This window comes from Rissa tridactyla, chromosome 4 (assembly GCF_028500815.1).
Source record: "Rissa tridactyla isolate bRisTri1 chromosome 4, bRisTri1.patW.cur.20221130, whole genome shotgun sequence".
In the NCBI taxonomy this organism is placed as follows: Eukaryota; Metazoa; Chordata; class Aves; order Charadriiformes; family Laridae; genus Rissa; species Rissa tridactyla.
In genome coordinates, this window is record NC_071469.1 from 94,591,119 (window position 1) to 94,616,723 (window position 25,605).

The 25,605-nt window shown below is 43.4% G+C and overlaps 2 protein-coding genes and 1 non-coding gene across 6 annotated transcripts in view; all 3 read left to right on the forward strand.

Annotated features, from left to right (window-relative positions):
- AP1G1 (adaptor related protein complex 1 subunit gamma 1) overlaps positions 1-17,022 on the forward strand; it is a 45,508-nt gene extending 28,486 nt beyond the window's left edge. The window contains exons 12-23 of one of the 2 annotated variants that reach the window (XM_054199472.1): positions 1,638-1,778; positions 2,427-2,481; positions 4,214-4,336; positions 4,659-4,748; positions 5,245-5,372; positions 5,980-6,084; positions 8,202-8,343; positions 8,800-8,926; positions 9,383-9,478; positions 9,698-9,858; positions 10,518-10,616; positions 13,032-17,022. In XM_054199472.1, the coding sequence (XP_054055447.1) occupies positions 1,638-1,778; positions 2,427-2,481; positions 4,214-4,336; positions 4,659-4,748; positions 5,245-5,372; positions 5,980-6,084; positions 8,202-8,343; positions 8,800-8,926; positions 9,383-9,478; positions 9,698-9,858; positions 10,518-10,616; positions 13,032-13,133 (1,369 nt within the window). In that variant the 3' untranslated portion in view covers positions 13,134-17,022. The remainder of the gene's footprint in view (positions 1-1,637; positions 1,779-2,426; positions 2,482-4,213; positions 4,337-4,658; positions 4,749-5,244; positions 5,373-5,979; positions 6,085-8,201; positions 8,344-8,799; positions 8,927-9,382; positions 9,479-9,697; positions 9,859-10,517; positions 10,617-13,031) is intronic. The other variant, XM_054199473.1, reaches the window with a different exon arrangement.
- LOC128909699 (small nucleolar RNA SNORD71) lies at positions 999-1,085 on the forward strand. Its single transcript, XR_008466474.1, has one exon. It is a non-coding gene; the product is annotated as a small nucleolar RNA SNORD71 (small nucleolar RNA).
- A 1,642-nt stretch (positions 17,023-18,664) lies between the features above and the next one.
- The window catches only part of PHLPP2 (PH domain and leucine rich repeat protein phosphatase 2), a 32,312-nt gene continuing 25,371 nt past the window's right edge, over positions 18,665-25,605 (forward strand). For 2 of the 3 annotated variants that reach the window (XM_054198279.1, XM_054198281.1), the window contains exons 1-2: positions 18,665-18,832; positions 19,230-19,474. In XM_054198279.1, coding sequence (XP_054054254.1) covers positions 18,704-18,832; positions 19,230-19,474 — 374 coding nt within the window. In that variant the 5' untranslated portion in view covers positions 18,665-18,703. Of the gene's footprint in view, positions 18,833-19,229; positions 19,475-25,605 lie in introns of those variants that run through there. The other variant, XM_054198280.1, reaches the window with a different exon arrangement.

Genomic DNA, 25,605 nt, shown 5'->3' on the forward strand with positions numbered 1-25,605 from the left:
ATTCTAGAGTAAATTTGCTTAGGCTGTGGTAGAATTCAGACTTACTCGATTGTTCAAGTAATTTGTTTGCAAACCACATCCTGTTGTGCATTCTTGGTATTCATTTGTCATTTAAATAGCGGTATGTTGCTACTTCTCTGGGCAGTGGGAGAGCTTGCAACCTCACTCCTCTCTACAGAAAGACTTTCTTCTGATACTCAGTTTAAACTTCTTCCTCTGTTTCTTCTTGTTACTTCAGTTATGTTCCTTTTACTCATGATGTTAACTTTCTCCTTTTTCTGTCAGACACTAATGCTCTTGAATTGCTTGATCTCACTTTTGCCCAACCTATATGGAATCCTGCTTTTAATCTTCTAAATTGCATCTTTCAGCCTGTTGATTGCTTGCTCTTTCAGAATTCTCTTCCTCATCATTATTCTTTCTATAACAGGTAGTCTGAGCTCAGTGCACATCTTACATGTCAGTGATGGGGACAGTGGCATCCCTGTTGCATCTTGTGGAATCTGTCTGCTGCAGGCCAAAATTTCATTGAGCTCTCGTCACATCATGAATGTACTTTCAAAATTGCTCAACCTCTTCTTTTCCATCTTGTCAAACTGATTAGATACACCATAGATACTTGTTCTGACAGGCATTCTTCAAATTTATGCCCATCCTTGAATCAGATCTGTATTTTTTAACAGCACTGCTCAGTCTAATATGTACAGGATAGGAAAGAAATTGTATCTGTCTCGCTTTGGAAACTTAGTTTTTACTGTTATATAGGTGGGTATCATGTAATCTATTTTTACAGTTGCAATCTATCCCAAAACAAATATGTATCTTATATGCTGAGCAAGTCAGGCTGCTCTTGCTGTTCAATGCCAGAGCCAGCATGAAGCTAGGTTGTGGAATAGCAAAAGCCTCATCTAGGTTTTGGATAGAAGGCAACAAAAGCATTTTATTGGTGCCTGCTAGGAAAACATAGGTATGCTACAAATGACAGAGCTTCATGTCTGAGTGCTGTTGGAGGATGAAGCCTTTGAGTGATCCATCGGCAGAGCATGATATTGCCGTGCTGACACTCGTGCTGCTGACACTGCACTGTCTTCATTGAAGCAATATACTGTCTGTTGGAGTCCCCAGGTAGCAAGTTTCAAGGGCTGGGATTTGAGGGAAAGACACGATACCTGGTTTGGGTTATCTGAAGCGTGGTCTGTTGTCGTTGTCTTTTAACCATTGCAGTGCATCTTTTGGTCCCTGTAGTATAATCCACAATGGCTTTGCCATTTAATTCAAGTCTTTTTGTCTGTCTGCTTAATATGATCAAGCTACATGATTAGGAATTTCATGACAGAAATGAGCTGTGTAATATGATTGAAGGTAAGCAATGTTATATGTTGCGATAAAGGCCTGGTGTTAAGATTGCAGAGTACCTCTGTGCACCTGCAGTATTGATATATCTGCTATAATGTGACTGAAAAGTTAAACAGGAAAATACTGGTACAGTTAATGTGGAAGGCTGTTCTCATGGGGTTAATTAATGTTGCTCTCCTCTTAATTAAGAGGTAAGTGCATTTGAGTAACTGGACTTGGGTGGGTTTTTTTTTAGTTCATTAGCTTAAGATACTTTATTGGTTTTCTGTCTCTTGCCCTAGGCGTGCGATGGAACTGAGTTTTGCTCTTGTTAATGGGAACAATGTCCGTGGAATGATGAAGGAGTTGCTGTATTTCCTAGATTCCTGTGAACCAGAATTCAAGGCAGACTGTGCATCTGGAATATTTCTTGCAGCTGAAAAGTATGGGGCCATTTTACTTGCTATTAATTTTTTGTACATCCTCGGAATTATGAGCATTTTGTGTGTTGCATACCCCCCAAGAGAGAATATGTTGATCATCTCTTGTCCATTTGCTGATCTCTGTGTGGTGTGTCAATTTTAACCCACTCTGAGGAAGAGGAACACCTGTGCCTTGGGACACACTAGTGTGTCCCATATGGATAGTCCTCATATCACTAAACCACTCTAGTATATTGATTTCTGCTGTGCTTTGGAAGAGGTATTGTGCTGACATCCTGGCCCTGCTCCCCCTCCGCACACACAGATTCTCTCTGGTTAGTTGTACAGGTGAGATAATCTCTTTACTGTTGAGCCGTTGTAATCAGCAGCTTGACTTTGAAGTGCTGCATGTGCAAGGTATGGCTGTGCTGTGTTATACAGGCTCGTATATTCAGTTTTGCAATGTCAGCATTAATACAAAAAGTCCAAGAACGTGAAATGTCTGGTGTTTTGTTTTGGGGGATGGGGTTGCGTGTTTTGTTGGTGTCTCCCCCGCAGGAAACAGTGGGCCAGGAAGTAGCTGGATGGGGAGGTTCTGGTGATGATGGGTTTCTTGCTGGTGTGGAGGCTAGCAGTTATTGCTCTAACTTATTTTCTTAATTTTGTCAGGTATGCTCCTTCCAAACGCTGGCACATAGACACAATTATGAGAGTCTTAACAACGGTAAGTGAAACTGCCTCTCTTGTGTGTGACTACATAAAAACTTTTTAGTTCTGTAGTACCTTACTCATCATCAAGTTGAAGATGGCTATAAGGACTAGCAGATAAAAATTCTACAATACACAGAGGAAGTGTACTTATATCCTAGTGACCATAATAATCGTAAGCAGCCAGTCAGAAATACGTAAACTCAGTAAATATGACTGAGTGGTGTTTGATTTCATGTATGATGTATGTATTTCATGTGTGATTTCACTGATTTCAAATGTGTGATTTCAGAAACACACAAGAATACAGTGTGTAGCAGAGGTTTTTTGTTTGGTTTTTTTTCCTGTTTGTTTGGTTTTGGTTTTGTTTTTTTTCTACTGCAGTAATCCTGCAGTAGTCACATTATATTCTAAGTTAGGACAGCTCTTGTGCTGTCTGTGATTCCAATATACAGTACTTTCAGGGGAGAGTGAACACAGCCTTAAGTGACTTGCAAAGGGAAAGGGAGTAAAGCAATTTCTTGGCATTATTCCAAGTTGAGTTTATCAAAGCTTTTTTTTATGAAACTGTATCAACAGCTTTCTAGCTCCTTTTCTTTGGGTTTAATTATTACTCTTTACCTACATGAATTTCTTTATAAACATCACAGATGAGGTGGAACTGGAGTAATGTTTTGGCAAACAAGAGGGAAGAGATCTTGATAACTTGGATAGGCAGTGTGCTCCCAGAGGCAAAGCAGTGGGAAGAAATTTATTTTATCAGTATGAGTGTTCAAATTTGAGAAGTTAATCAGGAAGCGAGTCTGGCTTATGTGCTATTTTGCCACCCTGAAACAGAGAAAAGTAGATTCCTTTGAATGGAGAGTTGATTTCCATTACAAGGTTGACTGTGAGGATTGCTCTCAGATTACTTCCCTCAATTAAATGACTTCCTTCTCTTGGCTGCTAGAGAAACCATTAATAAAGCTGTATTCATAAGACTACCTACTGCAGACTGTTACAGATAAACATCCTTTTCAGTTTAGCAGACTTAGGAGAGCTAACACCAAAGATGGCACCAGCCATCTTTGGCTAGATGGATTCTTAGTTGACCTAATTGGGCTCACTTAATTTCCTTCTTTTTGCGTGCTCTGGTCTCAGTGTCAGAGGAGTGCCTAAACAGAACAGGTTTGGAACAGTATATATCTTCCCTTCAGTGCCAAACCTGTGTGACTGATAGCGTATTGCCCCACATGCTTTCCTGGCCTTAAAGTGGGCTTTACCCTCTGAGCTCTGTGTTCCTGTCCTCTAACCAAAGAGTGATACACAGGCAAGTTCCTGGGTCCTGCACTTGTTTGGCATAGTCGGGCTTTGAGCAAACTATCGAATAAGCTGCATTCTGCCCCCAGGGTGTCTTTAAACTTAAAGCCTTCCATTTAACAGAAGAGTTTTCTCTGTTGCTTTTTGTTCCTTCTGTAGCACAGGCTAAGAAGTGTCTGTCCTCTTGACAAATTCAGGATATCTGTAGTATGGATTTCTCTAGGTATAGTTGACTTCATTGGGAAAATGTGCTGTCCTGTACTTCTACCCATCTGAGCCTGCTCAAAATCAGCCATAAAGTGCTTGGGGATGAGGAGGTTGACTTTTATTTCTGCGTACATCGGGTGGCTTTGTGAAGAATATCGGTAGATGCTGGGTGTTCCTGACAAGTCAGATAGTGAAATCTAACAACTTTTATTTGTCTCTTGAATACACAATTGTTCTCGCAGGCAGGAAGTTATGTTCGTGATGATGCTGTTCCCAATCTGATTCAGCTAATAACTAATAGTGTGGAGATGCATGCCTACACTGTGCAGAGACTCTACAAAGCCATCCTTGGTGATTACTCCCAGGTAATACCAAATGCTTCAGTTTTCTTGTTGTACTATAATAAGCATGTTTACTAAGCATCTCAAGGTAAGTCAACATCACGCTGTCTAGCTCCAAGGGACAGATTGCAGAGGAGGTGTGTCTTCTATAAGTTTATGTTATTTTTATTTTCTCTAATTCTCTTAGGGAATTCTTGATTGAATCAAATATTCCTGTTATTTCTGCTGTGGAGAACTTCCTTGGCTAAAAAGAGGGCTAAGCTTGCTCTGGGAAATGGTGATGGTTTAATTTGTCATACAGGCACCCACTTATATCTGAGGCGTCTGCTTTTTCTTCTTCTAACAGCAGCCCCTGGTGCAAGTGGCCTCTTGGTGCATAGGAGAGTATGGAGATCTTCTGGTGTCTGGTCAGTGTGAAGAGGAGGAACCAATACAGGTATAGCTTGGGAAAGAACAACTTTGTAGTTGTCTGAGGCTGGAGCTGCCTGATGCTGGCTATGCGAGGGGGATGCTTGCTACAGATACTTGGTGTCCATGATGGTGATAGACCCTGGACAGGAGTCTCCTTCCCACGCTACAGGCATGGGCTGTGTAAACACTCACTGAGAGGAGTGCAGCTACAATTGGCAGAGCAGTGTGGTTTCGGTGCTAACCTAGCTTGCAGGGTATCTGCTAGAGTCTTAGCTGTGTATTTTGGTTATAAACCTGCTCTTCAATATGTGGAACAGGAACTGTATTTTAAAACTAATATCATAAGGTCTCCACCTAGATGCATCTGTCTCATGCACTCTGAACGTATGCTACAGGCTCACAAAGTCGTGGAGGGGAGATGACGTGGCCATTAAACAATAGGCAGGTTTTTACAGTATGTCCTGGAAAGCTTGCGGCAAAGCTTCTCTCTGTCTCAGCCTAACCTTTCTGTACCTTTTCAGGTAACAGAGGATGAAGTTCTTGATATTTTAGAAAGCGTCCTGATATCTAATATGTCTGCATCTGTTACACGAGGCTATGCTCTCACTGCCATCATGAAGCTTTCCACAAGGTTCACCTGCACTGTCAAGTGAGTTCTCACTGATGTACTGCACAGGGCTTTGTTGCAAATATGCTGGCGTCAGTTGTCTTCAGTAGAAATATTTCTCAGACACCTTCTGCTTCTATGGTTTTACAAGAGTCGTCTTGTTATTTCTTGGCTTTTCAGTTCTCCTTTGCTTGCAGGATGGAAGACTTCCACTGATTTGTACTGTTTTCTCTGTGGATGTCCTCTACCGTGTAGGGACTTAATCTGTTGCTTGAAAACCATTTTATGGGGAAGATAAGTCCTTGCTTTCAATGGACTGTTCTTTGCAGTCCCTTTTTCAGCTGGTGGAGAGAAAAATAGGCTTGTTTCCTACTGATGGCTTCTCTGTCTGGGTAGTTGAGCTTTCTTAATATATACCTTGTAGTGGTTTATTAATCACCTGCTGATGCTGTTTTGTGAAGGGGCAGTTCAAAAATGGATGTTGCATAGTTTCTCCAGGAAAACAGCAGTGACTGCTGTTTTAAATGACTTACACAAGGCACCTGCTGAGCAGATGCCAGATAGTGTCTTCTGGATGACAAATGCTAATCCCTTGTTTATTGCTGCTAATTCCATGGTTTTTTGTTTTTTGTTTCCTCCTTCCCCCCAGTCGCATCAAGAAGGTAGTTTCCATTTATGGCAGCAGCATTGATGTGGAGCTACAGCAGAGGGCAGTGGAATATAATGCACTTTTCAAGAAATATGACCACATGAGGTAAGTGCTGATGAGTTTTGGTGTTTGAAAAGGATCGTTATAATCTACTCTGATGTCCTGTGTACCACAGTTTGGCTTTGAGAGCTTTGTCTGGTGATTTTGGTAGGATTACAGAGGAACTAGAATTCGTTCGTCATCTACAGTGTTAGTGAGTGTTTTAAGAACTTAACATATCCTAGGAGATTGTTCTGTGATTAGGGACTTTCTCTGCCAAAACATTTCCCCTGCTTTGAGCTTGAACTTGACTAACTTCTAGGTGTTGAGTCTTAAATTTGTTAGCTGAGGGTTTGCAGGTAGCTTTTACCATGCTAATATTACCACAGTCATTAGGTTCAAACTCACTTTAAAATGTCTTGGGAATAAACATGCAGAGATCCATTGATGTGTCCTCCTAAGCTGTGCTCTGAACTTGAAGTAATTCTTCCAACTGTTAATACTCTTCAGTTTTCCAGAACATCTTAATTTACTGCAACTTCTTGTGTGTATCTGTTTAAAATCTCAAATTGTGCATGCAAAGGCATACTATTTCACTACACCACTCAGCATCCCTGTTTTACAATTTGTGACCATGTTAAACTCCTTGCACCTTATCATTGAGAGGTTCCCATTCATCACTGCTTTGCTCAAGTCATTGTTTCCTTAAGAGAAAGTTAAAACCCTACTTTATTGCAATAACTGAAGCTGTAGTTCTTTGCAGAATAGCCATTAATCTGCTATGTGCAATAGGTAATTGTTGATTCATAAAAGCACCACAGATTCTTCTCAGTGAGGATCATAAGATTGGAGGAGATCTTCTGGGGATTAACTTCATCCACCCTTGAAAACGTTCCATAAGATTCCATTTTAGAGTCTGGAGGAGAGGACAGAGAGAAAATGGGCGCCACTGGACTAAATAATTTCTGTATTTGTAGGGGCATCCAAACCTTGTTTCAAAGGCTCTTCACAGTCGCTTTTTTCCATAGGTATACTATTCGCTATGGGTAGGACACAACATCCTTGTGATTTCCTCTTCTCTCCTCCCGTGGGATCTATGCAGCAATTCAAATTGTTCTTGGAAAAGTCACGTTAATGAGCTAGGGCACGTAAGCTGCCTGTGGCTTCACATGAAGCCTTATTAATGAGTTGAGAAAAATCTAGCATGAGAGGCTTTTGATCTCTGAATTGACCATTGCAGACAACAGTGTCTGGTGATCATCTGGCTTTTAATCAGATGGCAGTGTGTGCTATTCGTAGTTTTGGGAAGTGTTGCACTTCAGAAAAACATATGTGAGCTTCATTCAATTTTACAAGAGAGCATTTTCCCCCAGTATATTCTGGTATTCGTTACAGTGTAAAGATCAAGGTTTAATAGTTTCTGCTCATTAAGACTTTGTTCATGGTCAAAAATGTCACCCATTCTTGGGTTTATTGGTACTGAAAACCTTTTCAGACCAAAAGATGTGTAGACGGTGTGGCTTACTCCTATTTCGTGCAGTGCTTTGTGGCTTGATCTGCAAGAGTAATGGCCTTTGTTGTATTATGGACTAGTTCTCCCTATACAGGTTTTCCTAGTTTTTTGGTTTGATGTCAGGATTCTGGATCCTGTGCCTCTTCTTCAGTCTCTGTATCATTTCAGGAGGGTACTCTCAAGGGCTGAACTTAATCTCTTTGAAAATTTAATTTGGCTAAATGAGAGCACGGTGATTTGCTTTTCCAACTTTGTTACCTGCTGTTAATCCTTCTGCAAAGAGAAGTCAAATTAGCTGACTCAACTGCATATGGAACAAAGCAGTCAAGTGTCCCGTGTCTGCAGTTAATCCGCCATTGCTCAGCCATTTAGTCTTTGTCTTGGATTTTTTTTATCTTAGCCCCTCAGTGGAAACTGTCAAGCACTAGGGGAAAACATGAGGCAGGAAGGCTTGTTTGGCTTTCAGCTGTCAACTAATGTATTTCTGCTGGCACAGAACGCCAGGGATTGCTTCTGACCACCTCAAGCTGTCATGCAATCTTACAGTTCCCCTGCATTGGAGCTAAAAGGAATAGGCAGGTTGCCCTGTGTATATCATCTCCTGAATGTCTGAGTAATTGGATTGGGATCCAGGAAGACGGCACAGTGTAACTATGTCAGCTTCTTTCAGGCCAGCCCTGCTTGAGAGAATGCCAGTAATGGAGAAAGTCACCACAAATGGCCCTACTGAGATTGTACAGACCAACGGCGAGACAGAGCCAGCGGTACTGGAAACCAAACCTCCACCCTCTGGATTGCAGCCTGCTAGCCAGGTAATGGAAACTGATCTAGGATAAGTTTCCACTGCCTGACCGACCACACTACTAGCCACTGACAACAGTAAGCTGAGACCGTCTCCCTCCCCCTCTCTGCCTCTTTGCTAGTTCTGGCCTGGTGATGACTGCATCATCTCTATAATCTCATGGCTCTAGTGTCAAGAAGAGGTGTGTGAAAGAGGCCGTTGTGGGGAGTGCAAGAACAGGGTGGGGTAAAGCCATCTATCCCCCAACCTGTCTCGGTGTGCACAAACTCCATCCTTCTCTATCTCTGTGGTCCCAAGAGCAAGGAAATTAGATCTTTTGTGGGGCAGGGGACCGTAGCCAAACTAAGAACCTCTCTGACTGGCCAGCCATTGGTCTTCAATCTGAGAGCAAGTAGAATCCATTACATTTGCAAGGGTAAGTAGCAGGAAGTTGAATATGTAACTATTGCATCCACTCTCTTATTAGGCAAATGATTTGTTGGACTTGTTGGGGGGAAGTGATATAACACCTGTAATCCCCACTGCACCTACAAGCAAGCCAGCTTCTGCTGGTGGGGAGCTTCTTGATCTTCTGGGAGACCTCAACCTAACAGGTGAGCAGGCTGCACCTCTTAAAAGTCTACGGTCTCAGTCCTGGGGTGGGTGGGATGTGGGCTGGTTAATTCACTTCCTGTCAAGTCCTAGTCTTCACACATACTCTTACCAAGATCCATATTAGCATACAGGTGGGAGTCAGAATGAAGTCACATGTTGATTAGCTGTTGAGACTCAAGCTGTTGAGACTCAAGCATTTTCATGCTCCAGCTTGGGAATGCTGTGAGCCGTTCCAGAGAGGACTGGGAGATGTGAGGAATTAATTCCATTTGAATGCCTGCTAGCTCAAGAGGAGCCAGTCCTTGTTAGTGAAAACAGAGAAGGGGAGGATGATAACGCAGATGATTTGTAGAGCTTCATGTAAAGAAATATGATACGCAGCAGTTGATCTTTGGAGGAGTAATTACTCTTCATTTCATGACAGCTAAGTAATAATCCTCCAACGTTTCTTGTAGGTTCTCCAGTATCTGCCCCTGCACCCCAGATAGCACAGCCTCCGTTCCTGCTTGATGGACTTTCATCACAGCCTCTCTTCAATGATATTGCTGCAGGTTAGGGACATGTAAATCCTTAGCCTAAGGTGCCACAGCACCCAACTAGAAGAGGAAACAAGTGGTCGTGAAAAAAAAAAAAAGGGGGGGATGTGGGAATGGAGTATGGCACAGACACTGGAGCAGGAGGAGGGGGTGTGTTCAATCTTCAGAAGAGTTCATGTCTGGAGTAAAGTAAACACGTTCTATGATGGTCTGCCGCTTTTTTGTTTTCTACAGGAATCCCTTCAATTACTGCATACAATAAGAACGGGCTGAAGATCGACTTCACCTTTGAGAGGTCAAACACCAACCCTAGCGTCACTGTAATTACGATACAGGCCTCCAACAGCACAGAGCTGGATATGACAGATTTTGTTTTCCAAGCTGCAGTACCAAAGGTACAGCCCCTTGGGGCAACTACAGTGATAGGCTTAGGGCCAACTGCAGATACTTCCTCATCAGTGCTTTCATGTAGACAGAAACTTGTAGCATGGTAAACAAGGCTGAGAGCGGTTAATAAGTTCCATAGTGCTCAGTCTGGTCATCTCTTTCTAGTCTGAAAGTAAATGTTATAAATGCAATAGAACACCGGTTCCTATCAGATTGGACTGCGTCTGCTTGGACAAAATCTTGTTTAAAATCACCACTTTCTAGGAAAGCTGCTAAACCGTATGCAGAAAAATGTTGGGTAAGAAAAACCAAAGACACTAATCTTTCCCTTTATTCTTACATTCTAGGAAATATACCGTGCCCTTTGAAGTTATGAATACATGAAAAAAATCTTTTGAAGCTATTAGCTGCTTATAAAAATTTAAATGAGTCCCCACACGGTGATTAGTGATGGTCCCTCCTTTAAGCAGCAAACTGTCTCCCCTTGCACTTAGCTGCAGCACAAAATCCGGGAGACAGGTATTGCCTAGTTTATAGTAGAGCAGACCATTTAAGCAGGGTGTGATTGGAAAGTCCTTCAAGTTTAGGAAAATGCATTCACTTCTGGGAGTTTCACTTCTAGGAATTAGTAATGTTCTAACTTTAATTCTGTTTGCCCTTTCTTCAGACATTCCAGCTGCAGCTCCTATCTCCCAGCAGCAGTGTCATCCCTGCATTTAACTCGGGGACCATCACACAGGTCATTAAAGTCCTGAATCCACAAAAGGTGAGTGATTCTGAGAACAGTTATTAAAGATACTGTCTTGGAATTGTGCATTTAGTGGCAGTCGATTAGGGATGCATCTCTGATAAGAGACGGGGAGTGATGGTGTTACTGATGTGTTTTTAATGACAGTCACTTTGGTTAGGGTTAGGAAAAAGTTATGAAAAAGATAGGAGACCTTGGGCAAAGGTTTGGCCTTCTATTTGGTTATAGTGCTAAAGCATATTCACAGGTTTGCAACCTTCTTGAATTCATGAATGTCTTTTGCATCAGAATGGTTGTTAAACAAGTTTTTAGATGGCCTTTCTGGAGGAGCTCAACCTGATGTTTGTACGTGTTGTAAAAGCGATGTCTGAAAGGCAAGCATCTTGCCATATAAATCTATTTAACATTCATTCTTATTACTGCGGTGATGTTACTTGAGAAGTTTGTTACACAAAAAATAGCTTGATCCATTGTCTGTTTTGTCAAGTGGTGTCATTTGTTTTTAATGTGATGAGTGTAGTTTTAAACAGTTGATGGAAAGAATCTTTAGGTGTGATTTAATCATAATTCTATTTGTTTTACAGCCTTCAGAGACAGGCTTCAATATTGGGACACAAGAGACTAGAGGGGAGGGAGGGGTGTGGCCCATGTGTCCTCCTTAAGAGGCCTCGCAAGTAATTCAGGTGGCATCAGAAAGAAAAATAAAATTGAGTCATGTATTTCTTCCTCTGTGGGACACCCTTAAGATCTTAAACATCTTTAAGAACTTTAAACATCTTAATTTTTTCATAGGTTGACACTTAGGTACTGCTCTAGAAGTTAAATGTGAAGACTGATGTACAAATTAAAAAAAATTCTCAAATCTCAGCCCACAATTTCACTGAAATTGCTGTTTTCTGGTGCATAGTTTTTGTGGTTTCCGTGCATCTCCCCATATCACAGCGTAGTGTGCTCCACTCTGCCTATATTAAGGCACTAAATTAATTATTCACTTTGTCTTGTATACGTCTGATATGAACTTCTCTGTGTTGCTGTGGAGCACCTTTCAAAGACCACCTTGAAAGTCATTTTCTGAACTTGGAAGTGTTTAGGAGTTTTCCAGTAAGGTGCCAGAAGTTGCAATATATCCATCTCGGATGGGCCCCGAGAGTTGAAAAACACCTAGATAGTGGGATGCTTTCTTGTTGGAACATCAGAACTCCTATGAACACTTAAGAATACAGGGGTGCAAAATAGTATTTTACTACCCTCTTCTCTTGCCCACTGTTTCCTAACTCTTCCACCTCAGGCATTTGTGCATCTCTTACTGTCCTTTAGATTGCTACTGCCTGAAAGTACAGCTTTGCAAGAGCCCTGTCCATGAGATAGTGTAGCTACCTGGAATACTCTGAGGGAGGCGGCCTTGGAACAGCCTTGCTATTTAGGAGGTAGCTGTTTGTCTTGTCAGTGTCATAAAAAAGTGTGTTCACCTGGACATGGACTGTCATTATGCTGGATTGAAACTGATGGCCAGTTTTCCAAAACAACACCAAATATAACAAAAACTGACACTGATTATATTGATTTATTAGTGATAAAGCATAGCTTCTTTATCCTGAGGCTGGTTGGAGCAGTCGTTGTCTTCCTTTCCTCCATCTGCTATCCCTTTTGCATATTTCCCTGTAGGTATGGGGAAAAGAGCCAGAAATAGATAACTTCTTGCTTTTCCTCTTAAGGTTCTTGGGAAACAAGTGTTTTTGAGAGTGAGGAGAATAGGGAACCTGGCTGGAGCATGCTATGCTCTAGCTATTATTAAGGGCCACCTAGTATCTGGATGACAGCCAAATGACAGAGTGTAAAACAACTTCTGAGCTATTTCATCGTTTACTCACAGCAGGAGGAAATGTTCTTAAAGACTCTTTTTCTAGTCGTTCTTAGGTCATTTCCTTCACAGTGCTACTGAGCTAGGCAGTACTTGAAGTTTCAAGATCGCTGCTTTGAGTGAACAGCTGGCATGGGAAATGACACCTCTCCCTGCGAGCCTAAGTGCAGAGTAGCAGAATCCAGATCTGCCTCCTGCTTTCTTCCATTGTTAACTGGGATTTTAAGGCAGTTATTTTTGTATTTAAGGACTGCAATGCTTGTGAGAGCAGGGCCAGCACAGAGAGAGATGTGGGTAGAAGCTGTGCTTTAGCTTTTCTGAGAGCTTGTACCTGATCTGAGAACTACAGTGATCAATCACCATCCTACGAGATTAAGCATTTATCTGCAGTATCATAGCTTGCCCTGCACATCCTTCCAGCAAGCTCTTGTGGTGAGGAAAGGTCCATGTTTTGTATTCATGGGGTAAGGGAGGGGAGCTGGGATGTGGGGGGGGATTCGCTGACCTTTTAATGAAGACCTGAATTTGTTTTGTGTTTGTGTTTTCTTTTTTTTTCCCCTTCTCTCTTCTAGCAACAACTACGTATGCGGATCAAGTTGACATATAATCACAAGGGCTCAGCAATGCAGGATCTAGCAGAAGTCAACAACTTCCCCCCTCAGTCTTGGCAGTGAGGCTCTGGCACCATTCTTAATCTCACCCCACCCAATCAAAAGAACTCTGGGAAGAAGGTTGTGATCCTTGGCAATCCCCCAAACTGCACCATGGGCATGGGGAACAGATGAGACCTGCTGATGAGGAGGAATTTTCCTGAAGTGATTGCTGACTTTGAAGCATATCTGTTAAGACTAATCTCCTCTCCTCCGCTGATGAGGCTGGCGGCTTGTGGAGGCTACTGTGCACTCCCTCACACATGCATTCACAGCCAGAAGCAACATTCCCTTCTCCCCTCCCTTCCTCCCCCTCCCCCCCAGCAAAGAAACACAGCCTGGTTGGAAGAGAAGTCTGGAATTTCTAGCAGGGAAACTTTTCTTCTCTCTGCAGCAAGTGAACAGCTGCCCCTTCTTTCTGCTGTCTTTTTTTCCTTGGGGTGGGCAAGGTGTGTTGTCATTCATTACTAGCTGGATTCCTTCAGGCACTTTCATATGGGGCTCAGACTGGGGACCTGGAGAATGTCAGGCTGCCCTGCTTCTTTCTTCTTGTATCCCCTATGTCTGAAGGGGCTGGAGGCTTCTTATGAGCCTATTCAGTGCATTATTGTATACACCCACCTCTTAGTTATGCGATACATACCAAGAGCAAGTTGGGCCTTGGGAGTTCATCTGCGAACCGGGGACAGTGCAGGAAAAGAGGTGCCGGTGGGAGCTGATAAAATTGCTTTGGTGCTGTACTTGGAAATGAAGACCTTACACTTGAATTTTCTTTCTTTCCATCAATAGCTTACAGCCATGCAGATTCACAGGCAGTCTTCTGTACCTTCCCCAGAAAGTGTGGTGATGTATGAGAGATGTAGAGATCCAAGGAGAGCTGGCTTTCTACCACAGATGGTTTCAAAGCCTTTTAACCCATTAGTTGTGGTTTATGGGTAGAAAAGACATATTCAATTTTGTAGATCAGTCTTTGAGGGCTCTGTTCCTGCTGGGAGACTCATCAGAGACTATGCTGCAAAGTTGCTCTTCCCAGTTATTCCAGACCTTCTCCCCAATTTAATTTCCAGAGCCTGTTGTAGACCCCCAGGATTCCATTTGAGTTACTTCTGACTGGGATATTTGTGTTGTATCTGTAATATTGGCACTGAAATAAAGACCATGCGGTTTAAAGAGACCTTTTCCCATTTTGTTACTTAATTGGTCCTTGTAGTTTGCTCCTTGCTCCCCTTCAGAGAAATCTAGTTCAGTTTCAGACTGAACTAAGTAACTAAACTGGTTTTTTTAATGGAAGCCAGCTGTTTGAGTATTTAGATGCAAAGATGTGAGGTCCAGTACTCTTCTAAGCTTACAGAAAGCTGTGTTCAGTTACGCTTCCTGGAGTGGACTGTTGTTGAGGTAGTAGAGTTCCATGAATTCTCATGGAAGCGATGTGTAAGACATAAAGCACAGATGTTCAGTACTTTTCAGGAAGGCAGAGGGGAGGATATATCTTAGATCTTCATCCATGAGTGTGCTGGTAAGCTGAAGGTACTTCAGCTTCCAACCCAGTGCTTTCTCAAAAGAAACAGATGGCACGTCTGCTTTATTTCTGTTACAGGGCTTTCCAGACAGTGATTGTTCGGTGCTCTGATGGCAAGCTCAGACACAGCTTTTTGCATCTGCAAAAGTGCTAACACTAGGCTCCAGCCCTTGCCAAAAACACTGCAAGAGTGGTGCACAGTGTACTTAGGGAAAATGGAAGACCCTTGAATCGAGAGCAGGAGGCCACTGAAGGTTGTTCAGTCTGCTTTGGTTTTAACTGCATTAAGTAACGTAACGTAAGACTGACTGTCACTGGCTTAAGTGCTGGTCTGTGTAGTGGCGTAAGTTTAGCTTCTCTTGAAGGGCGTTTTTTCTGCCTTATTGATTAAACAGGTTTGGGCCTTTGGATTAGCAAAGAGCTTTATTATTCTACTGGAATTGGCATCGGCATGGGGTTATAAAATCTAGAACGATGTATGATTTCCTTAAAGGTCATTCTGGGTTGTGGCAGGGTCATGCCTTGGGTATCGGTGGTGAGATAGATACTGTGCTTCAGCTAGAAGCATCGTGAAGCAGGCAGTCATGCAGAAAATGGCCAAATCAAAGTCTCTTTGTAGGTGCTGAGCGTTTACCTTTGTTGCTCTCACTGCAGATGTGACTGCTCACCACCCCACGGGCTCAAACTTCTTAGTGCTGAAGTCTGAGCATGTTAGATCCAGACTCCAGTGCAGTCTGAGGGTGTCCCAGATACGAAGCTAATGGAAAGTCTTTGCCTTAGTTCCTGAACGCCCCATAAACTCTCCCATTCTCTTCACAGAATTGTACATGGTCGCTTGTACTGAAAGCTGGCACACCTCGATCTCCATTTAGTTTTGCTGAGAAAGAGCACTGGTGCAGGAGTCTAGATGTGGAGAAAGAAGTAAAGGGTCTGTCACCTGTCCGGTTTGTGGCAGCATAATTGTGAACAGTTTATCTTGTCCCTCTTGTTGCACTTGTTTTCTGTCCCCTAGAGCAGCTGGGTTTTGTTGTTGATCTCTGGTAAGCTTGTAGGGTGATTTCCTACTGTGTTCTTGGGTCCTTCAGCCGCCCTAGCACAGAGTATTTGTGTTTTGGGAAACAGGTGCTTTGTCATGTGTTGCTGAGTCGAGCTGAAGGAGGCGGTGCATATACCTGAAATGTGTTTTGCTTGAAGCCATCATTTGGCTATGAAGTACTCCTTCGTAGCAGCCGAACATTCCTGTTGTCCATGGAGCTCTTTTCCCTTCTCCTTGCTAAGGGATGGGGTACCAACGTTGAGCCAGAAGGAAGGCCAGGTTTCACACATTCCCATATCTGCAACGCTGGATGCCATTGCTTGCTCCTTGACCCCTAAGTACATCTCTTGAGCTCTGTGCTGCTGCTTTGTTTTCTCACTGGAGAGTACTCTCATGTCCACCTCTGAGGCATTCTGAGGATAGGGTGAGTCTTACTTCCACCAGTTGAATGCAACAGTCTTTACAGGTCTGGTCAACTTTTTCTTTGCTTCAGTGTAAGGGGAATATAAGGGAGCAAGATCTTAGTAATATTTGCGTTGGAGACTTTGGAGCGGAGAGAGATTGGATGTCTGGTTTTTTTCAAGTGAATGTATTTAGAGTCAAAAAAATGACAGAAAGAATAGTGGCCGTAATGGGCCTGAAGGGGGAAGAAGACATGGGAAGATCCTAAGATACGACTTTGTCCACGTTTTGATGGGACAAAATAAGGCCTTGAACAACCTTTTGAAGCAATAGCAGTGAGGGGACTGCCGCCTGGGGACTGCCACCTACCTTTGATATATAACTCAGAAGATGCTGAAACAGCTGGGAAAGGCCATTTAGTGCCTTCCCTGAGGCTGGTACTAGCTGCAAGATGGAGCAGCAAAGATGGCTTTTTTTTAGATCTGCTGGTGCGCTTTCTATGTGTTCATTTTCTACTTGGGGGCTGTGTGGGAAGGAGCTACTGGACTGCTTCCCTCTGAACTTTCACTCTGTTCCTTTATATTCCTTTTTCTTTCCTGATGTAACATTTTACATAGAGCCCCATCCCACCTCTTTGACAGTACAGTAAAAAAAACCAACCACCCCAAACAAAAAAAAAAAAACCCTAAACCCAAAACAAAACCCCAACAAACCCAACGAAATTTAAAGTAAAAACACGCCATTTGAGCAGGGAGCCTGGTGGCATTCAAACTTCTGCAGACCTATTTTTGAGATGTGAAAAATTTAAATAAATGCTGAGTCTTAGGTGAGTGAGGAGCATAACGGATGTAAACATTTACATGGGATGCATTAGACTTCTGCTGTGTGTATTGTCTTTTGGTTGAAACAAATTATGAAGTGACTAATAAAATGAGTCAATATTCAATGATTTAAAATGGTGCCTTGTTGCTTTTTGCAAGTATAGTGGGATAGGTCTTACTGATTCTTCATGTCTGGCCATGACAAGGTCAGATGATGTGAAATAATCAATAAGGGTAGAATTTGAAAACCTTTCCAGGAAATTTTGGAGAGTAAAATGAGCAGACAATTACCAAATATTTAAACAGTTCAAGTGAAACGTAGCCCTGAAAGAGAAGTTGTCAGCTACTCGCAGCAATACTTGTCCAGGTGCTGGAAAGGTGTGATGAGATCTGAACACTAGGAATTATTTTCCCTGGTGTTTGCAGCCTGCCCTGGGAGTTGGTTATGATTCCCTTGCTGATTAAAAAGCCCCCTTTCATATTCCATGTGCCTCTGAGGCCAGGATTGTTGTCATCTCATTGTCCAATAAAGCAGCACATGTGCCTCCTGCTTGTAAGGTTCTTCCTTGTGTTTTCTAGTCAGAGTAACATTTTATTAGATAACTTTTCATGTGTTTCCTGACACATAATTGCACTTCTCTCTGCAAAGCACAATCTCCTCAGTATTGCCACGTGTCTTTCCTTTATGGAAATTCTCCTGAGGCAAAGTAGTTGCAGAACTACAAAGCTGTAGCTAGAAATGCATTGTTATCTGCTGTTCTGTAGGGAAAACCCAATGGAAACTCAGTTTGTTTTTTTTTATGTCTTCTCATCTTGTGTGTATAGTCTGGAAGCGTTAAGAACTAGGTGGCCTTTCCTATGACTGCCTTGTGTTAATGACATAAATTCATACAAAGTGCTGGGGAGCACTTTCAGCCTAGCTGATAAGATGGGTTGTCTGTTGTTCCTTAGGTTTTTTTTAAATAGGAGAGCCCTCCAAATACTGGAGAGTTCAGAGATGGCGTTGGAAACTGCCAGTTTGTGTGGCAGCGAGGGTTGGTCATCTTAGGCCCTGGCTCTGGAGTGGGACAGACCCGTGGAAGCTTTTCCTCGGGGTTTCTCCTGTGTGTGGGGCTGGAGCGTGGGGAGGGCTGCGCATGGCACGTGTGCCCGCAGCAGATCCGCAATCTGTGCAGCAAAATGCTCCAACAGACCCGGAGGAAGGCGGGAAATGTTTAAGGGAAACATGTGATAGAGCTGAAAGTGTTTTGGTGCAGTAATAATACCAATGGTGAGAATTTGTAAAGCATGTCTGGACTTAACTCTGAAATAAGGCCAGGAATGAGAGTAGCAAGACGTGATGATGACGGGCTGAAGTGCGTTAAGGTTTGGAACCATTGGGGATTATAGGGAAGGCGGGAGACTCTTGTTGTTTTAATGTGCTTGATCCTGTAGTAGATATCTTGGATTAACGCTCTAATTCTGGTAAACTGCACCGTGATGATCGCTATTAGCAGACCCTAAGTTGCGGCCGCCCGCGATAACGTGCTGGAGCTGCCCAGCGCCGGGAGAAAGGGGGTGCTCGGACACTGCTGGCGGTGACAGCCGCTGCGGAGGTGAGTGAAGGAAACGGTGTGATGGTTTTAGAGGAGCGGGTTGAGCTTTTGCTTCTTTCCCCAGCCGCCGAGAGCGCGGCCCTCACCGCACAGCCCCGGCCCGCGGCACCGGAGCCGGGCGGGCCCTCGGGCGGCGGAAGCCTTCGCGCTTCCGGGGCGGGGCCTGTGCGGAGGCGGGGCCGCCGCCGCCGCTGCCCGGGGGTCTCGCCGTCCGGCCGGCGATGGGGGAGGCCGGGCCGGGGCCGGGGCCCCGGGAGACGCCGGAGCCTCAGGAGCCTGATGAGGCGGCGGCGCCGGGCCGTGCGCGGGGGGGCCGGGCCGGACCCCGCGGCGGCATCCGGGTGCTGAAGGTGAGGAGGGGACCGGGGCCTGCGGGGCCGGCCGGGGACCGCTCGGCCCGGCGGCAGCTCGGCGGCGAGTAGTAGCTGCGGGACCGACGAGGCGGGACGGCGGGGCGCGGCCGGGGGTCGTTCCGAGCCGGAGCCTGGCGGTCTGCTTTGTCCGGCCCATCGCCCGGCGGCTCCCGCCGGCCCATCGCGGCCCGGTCCCGAGGGAGCGCCCAGCCCAGCGGAGCTGCGGGGCTCGCCGGGCCCGGCCGCCCCATGCCCCCCGGGCCCGGCCGCGGCCTGTGTAGAGGGGCGGCCTGCGATCCCGGGTGGGAGCGGCCGGCTGCGGCCTTGCGGGGAAGGGGCGGGGGGGTGGCAGTCGGAGGCGGCCGCTGACCCGCGGTTTGGGTCTGCCCTGCAGAGAAACGTGAAGCGCAACGGGAGCAGGAGCTGTTTGAACAGGAGCCGGTTTGGTTCCCGTGAGAGGGACTGGCTGAAAGAGGACGCCGGCCGGGGCTGCGTGTATGTCTATGGAAGAGATCCTGCAGCTGCCGCTTCCTCGGACTTGCGCTTGGTCCTCTGTACGGCGGAGACCCCGGCGTCCGAGATATGCGATGGAGAAGGGAGGAAAAATCTCTTCTTGCAACTTCATGGAGACCTGGTCAGGTGAGGGCTGAGAAAGGATTAATCCATTTGAGAAATGCTTGCTTTAGTCCTGCAGGGCTCTGTTTGCTGTGTGCCTACGTGTGTTAGCGGGGCAGGTCTGGAACAGCCAGAGGTGGTAGGTAGCAGTTAGATACAGCCTTGAGTAATGCAATTCATAAAAATGAAGTAGTGGTGCGCCTTTTGCACATATCTCAATTAAGCCATAGGCATTTTAGCTGGGAGGGTTTGGCTGGTGCTTCAACCAGAAATATGTCCTCATTTTGTAGGTAGAGGCTACTGTGCATATGCTCCTTTGTTATGCTCTGTTAGACATCTTACTGTCCAGAAAACTTAAGCTATTTAAGAGGCTGTAAACAGTTATTCTGAGTCAGCGAAACATGTAAGGTACTTCCACAGTTATGTCATGTAATATTTATGCGTTAGTAATTTTTTTGCTAAGAAGACTTGCCAGGTAAATAATTAAAGGTAGACAGGAAGATAGTGCAGTAAGGGTTATACAAGGAAGGCTTAAGCATCAGATTATGGCCGCAGTTTATTTAGGCTGAAAGTAGACAGCTCAGGGTTTAATGTGCATGACCTTTATGCCCTGGGTGTAGTATGGGCTCATCTGGGTTTACAAGCTCCTATTAGGGTTGTTAGGATTTAGACTTTGCATTGAGTCTTCTGGACTTAAGATTCGGTTATAAAGCTGCCACTCCTGCTCTCAGGGGAAAAAAATTTCTGTGGTCTCTTTACTTGAAGGCTAAGCAGTAGAGACAGCACATGCTGAACGGGACCAGTGGATGGGGTTTTTTTGATAGTGAAATGAAAATCATAAGTTGCATGTGCCCAAATTTTTAAAACATGGCATGAGGGAGGGAATGGTAGTGGCAAGAGACGCAGAGAATAGGAAGTGGTTAAAACTGACTGCTGAAAAAGGTTATTTAGACCCATTTGCCTTTTCCAGCCTGGGTTGTCAGAACTAGGGATAGGTTAGTTGTAAATACTGTATGAGGATAGATGGACGCTGGAACGTAGCCGTCAAGACAGCTGAAAATCTCTATTCACTGCTTGAAGAATTTATAAGGAAATTAGTTTGTTTTGGACTCTAGCAGTGAGCAGCTTGCCCAGCATTTAGAAAGAAGAGCAGACCCTTTACTGCAGATCATGAAAAAAGCTACGTAACTCTTGTAGATATGTTCAGAGAGGAACGTTTTGGCCTTTTTTAGCTTTTGAAATGGTTTTTGTGTTTTAATTCTTTTCAGTGTCTGTCTCTTTTTCTCGCGCTAGGTAGCCATGCCTGTCTTCGCTAATCCAGTGCAAAGCCTGCCATAAATCAAATTGGCCCTGCTACCAGGGTGTTGGAAGCAAGTCCCAAGTTGTAAACGTTTACTTCCCACTCTTGTTCCCTCTCGTGTGTCTAGTACTTCGTCAAGCTTTGTCTGAAATTTCGTTAAGAGGTCTTGTTCACAGTGTGTCTCTTCCTTGTAATTCTCAGAATGTATTTGCCACAGAAGAGATCCCTGAATTACTTCCCACTGGGGGTGTTCTCAGTAGAGAAATGGGAGTTACTGGTATCGCTTCAGTAACGTCTGTGTTAGTAACAGGAAGCAGGCCTGGATGGTACCTGCTTGCATGTCCACAGGAAGATGACAGAGTGCTCAAGATATTCCCATGCAATGTTGAGATAATTCCTTCCTTGAACAAAGTTTTCTGATTACTTTAATAATGTGTTTGCAAATACAAATTATTCTGTTAAGCATCTGATTGCATTTTACCATAGGTACTTTTGTCTTCCAAACAACTTCTGAGTTCTTCACCCTTTTTATATTAGTAGATGACTTTCTTTCAGAAGCTGAGTATAGCAGAGATTGATTTGGCACCTGACTCAGAATAATGAAAGCTGGACAGTAAATGAAAGAATAAGAGAAACCTTTTTTGTATATTCACTTTAAATATTCAGTTGTGTCCTTGTGATCGTTTTGTGTTTCCCTTTCTAGTTTGTGCACAGGGGAGTCAGTTTCTGTCAGAACTTTCTTTTCTTCTCCCAGTGCACCTCAAGGATCTTTAGAGTTCTCCTAGCTAGAATCTTTCACTGTGATAGCATCCTGTCATATTCAGAAATTATACCCTCCCATAGAGGGGAAGATTAAACGAAAATAGCACAGATACCTTCTTTGGTCTGGACAACCCTCATAACAAAAATTTAAACTACTGAGGTTTGAAATCTTGACTGTTGATTATGAAGAGCAACAGTTGCAGCAGGAGTTGTGGAACTGTTGCTGCTTTTCCTTGGTTTTTCTGTCTCCTTGCCCTTTGTACCTTCGCTTAAGGGAGCTGCTTCTCTGACTACTGGAGGCATCCAGTACCTGATATGTGATACTGGTGTGGATATAATGGGCTGTTTGTGTCAAATAGCAGCTGCTGTGACAGCCAGGGTGTTCTCCATGTGTGCTAGCATTCGGTGTGTAATGCATTGGCTACAAGATGAATTTTTACATTTCTCATGTGATCACATGCCAGTTTGAGTTTCACACCGCACTGCTTTCTCTCAAAGAGAAACCGCATTTTTCCATCTCAAGCTTTAACTGTTGCCTCTGGAATCTGTCAGCCTTGATCATGTTAGTCAAGAAATTCCGTGCAGAACTGCCGTTCCAGATACTGGTTTTGGTTTTCCCTTTCCTGGCCTATCCTAGGTTTCGTTAGTGAATCGTATGGCTCTTGACAAGAACTTGGACCTGTGATCCATTCTGTTGGGTCTCCAGAATGTCTCCAAAGGCATTCAATGAATTGTTCCCTTTCCTCGTTTGAATATGGTCCATAAGTAATGAGCTGGTTTGTTCATTTACTTCATTTACAAAGCCCCACGCGGGACCTGTGAGTATCATTAGCAAAACGCCTGGACTCTGCGCTGGTGTTTGCTGGGTCACAGACCCAGCTTATGGCTAATGCCAGAAGAGCAGCTCGGCCGTGGGCTGGGAGTCAAACACCCTTCCCAACAGGTCTTCATGCTTGAAATGTGTAACACCAAGCCATGCTTCATTGGCGGAGTGGTTAGTCATTGCCTCCTGCGTATGTGTGTCTTGTTAGTTGTAGGTTTTTCTGTAAACTCCAGCTCTTTTGCCAGGTAGTGAACTTTGAACAACTTGTGGTGTTTTGCAGTCAACTTGAAGAATTCAGAGGACTTGACTTTTTTGCAAGGCTGGTCTTCCAGCCAGTGGCAAGCAAACCTAGATGGTGCAATAGTACAGACTACTCTTGATTGTTTTTCAGATAGGAATGGTGCTATGGCAAGAGAGATACATTTGTCTGGGGTCTAGGCTTGAGTAGATATTGCTGCCAGTGTTCCTTTTTTACATGGCTTTTTTAAAAAAGAAACAAAATGGAAAGCATTGTGTTTGGTATCTTCAAGAAGCATATCAGTTTGATTTATGTGAATGAGAAAGAAATTAAGGGTTTTTTAAATTAGCGTTTTGAAACCCTGAAGCATTAATTCTTCCTGAAGTGAAAGATGAGAAGAATAAAAGTAATGAAAAAATCAAATCTCCTCTCCAGAAGGGACAAGTATGGTGGGATAGAGTATCCAGCTTTTTCAGGAGGGTAAGCCACAGTACTGTACTTCAGAGAGTATTGAGCAGCCTGTAGAATTGTGATTTCATTTATGTCATATGAAAAGCACGTGTCCCTTTACTGTATTCTGATGTGCAAGAAGTGTATTGTTCAGTGCGTACTTGCAAAAGCCTCAGTCCATTCAGCAACCAAATTGTAATGTTTGAGTGGTTTGGTTTTTTTCCTAGGAAATCTAGATGCAGACTACTTGAAGTGTTCTTTTTGTGAGTAATACTCAAGCATTTGTGGTTCCTGATCCACGGGTCACATGCTGGAAAAGCTGTTTTCTGGCAAGCGTAAGGCTTTAATAGCAGAAGAATTGGAATCTAGGGGTAGTCAAGGAAAACTTGGGCGAGGTTTTTGGAGATCCAGTCAAATTTCTCATATTCTTGTATTCTGCACTGAGGGGTATAGAATACATCAGGGTTTACTGTATTGGAAGTCAGCGTTGTTTGGTGCAGTCTATTATTTATTCCAGTTTCTAGTAGCTTGCCTGTTATAGGAGACAGATACACAGGTTTGTCATTTCCAGGGTTACCTCAGAAAGCTATTTTGAAAGTTTGGTGTCACATTCACTGCTGTCCTGCGCATAAAACAAAAGCAGGGTAGCAAAGTTGCCCTAATCTGGCTTACCAAACATTGAGCAGTAAAAACTGGTTTTCTGTATCAGTTGTATATAAACTACATTGGTTTTTTAGGCTAGAAACTTTGTTGGTTTGGACCATAGCTTTGAAGAGTGATCCTGTTTCTGATCCAGACGTCCTGTGTGTGAAGTGAAAGAGTTGTGATGTATGTCCTTGAAATACCTGAGATCATTTTACTTCTCGAGGTGTGTCCTGTTGACTACAAAGGAAGTCTGGATGACTAGATACTTGTAAATGGTGCATATTTTATGAAATCAGTCCTGCCTTAATTATGAGATGGCACTTGTAAAGCTGTCAGTAAGAATGGAAATACTATAGTATAATCGTTAGAAAGAATCAGAAATATTTTTGTTCTTCAGTGGAGAAGAAGTGTAAAGGTTTAGTACATACAGTAATAAAATATTTCACGTTAAGACATGCATTATAAATGATGTATGCAAGTCAACAAAGTTTAGTAGAAAACAGGTCTTACCGAACAAACTTGATCTTGCTGCTTTGAAATTTCAAGCTTGGTCGCCAAAGGCATTACTCATTGGTTGCAGTGTGTGATGTTGGACGGGGCTCTGAGCAACCTGATCTAGTTGAAGATTTTCCTGCTCATTGGAAGAGAGTTGGACTAGATGACCTTCAAAGGTCCCTTCCAGACCAAACTGTTCTGTGATTCTGCGTTCTGCTGTTGTTGGTAGAAAAGCAATGCACAAAGCAATAAAACTTGCTGGCTGATACCTTACACATTAGAAACTGTTATTCAGTGTAAGCATTTTTTCTTTTTTGGAAGGGGGTTAGTGTGTGTCTGAATGAAGAAAAGTAAACTTCAAGTGTTCAGTTGTTCTGTTAGTAATCTGTGGCTAAAAGACAGATAACAGCTCAGGAAGGCATAGATGGAGGGAGCGATGAGTATTGAGAAGTCAGTGCAACAGGTTGATCTAGGTGGTTTGGCGTACAGTATTCTCTGGAAAACACCACTTTTCGATATCACTGGATATATTTATGTAAAAGCCAAGTGTACTAAACACTAAAGAGGAGAAGAAGGAGGCTATAACTTGGAAAAACTGCAGTTTGATAGGACTCGTGGACTGAAGGGATATGAGTGAGCGTGCCAAATAGTTGGGAGCAGGTTTGATCCAGGAATATAAATACTGTTGAGCAGAACCGACAAGTCTCTGTACAGTTTTGTGTAGTCAGTGCAAGGATACAGCGAACAGTCATGGTGCTAGCACTACAGAATGTTGGTAAGCTAAAAAAAAAAATCAGTGATAAAAAATATTTTGAGTCAAAGTAGACCCAACCTCTACTGCAAGAAAATTTTAAAAGCACGTTAAGCCTCATCTTGAAAAGGAAGTTTGAAATGGTTATTCTCATGATTTATAAACACCTGTTTAAAGAATAGATAACAAGTCAAGGTTCAGTGACCATAATCTGAAGCTAGGCACTTTTAGATTAAAAATGAGGATTTTGCTGGAGCAATTTATTCTAATTCCCATCTTACATTTTCAGTGCTTAATCTTTCACTAAAGTAAAACTTCTAATGTAGCAAGAAACTGTTATTTTTACTGCAGAAAATAACAATTCAGTGTCTCTGGAAGAAGTGAGATGAAAGGATCAGAAAACATCTTTTCTGCTCTGAATATACTAAACCTAATGTTTCAGGAGACCTTTCTCTTATTGCCATTTATTCCTTCCTATGATGTGTTGTATTCTAAAAATGCCCTTTTTTAAATGTACCATTTGAGTTAATTTGCCAAAGCATGAGAATCTTGCACGGATGAGAGCTAAAGAGGATGGGAAATTTCTTCTTTCTTTTTAGAAGTCATTCTTCAGGAGGATTCTCATGTGTTTTGCTCCCAGCTGCGTTTGGAAGAGAAATTTAGTAGAGTTCTTCTGTATATTTCAGTCATT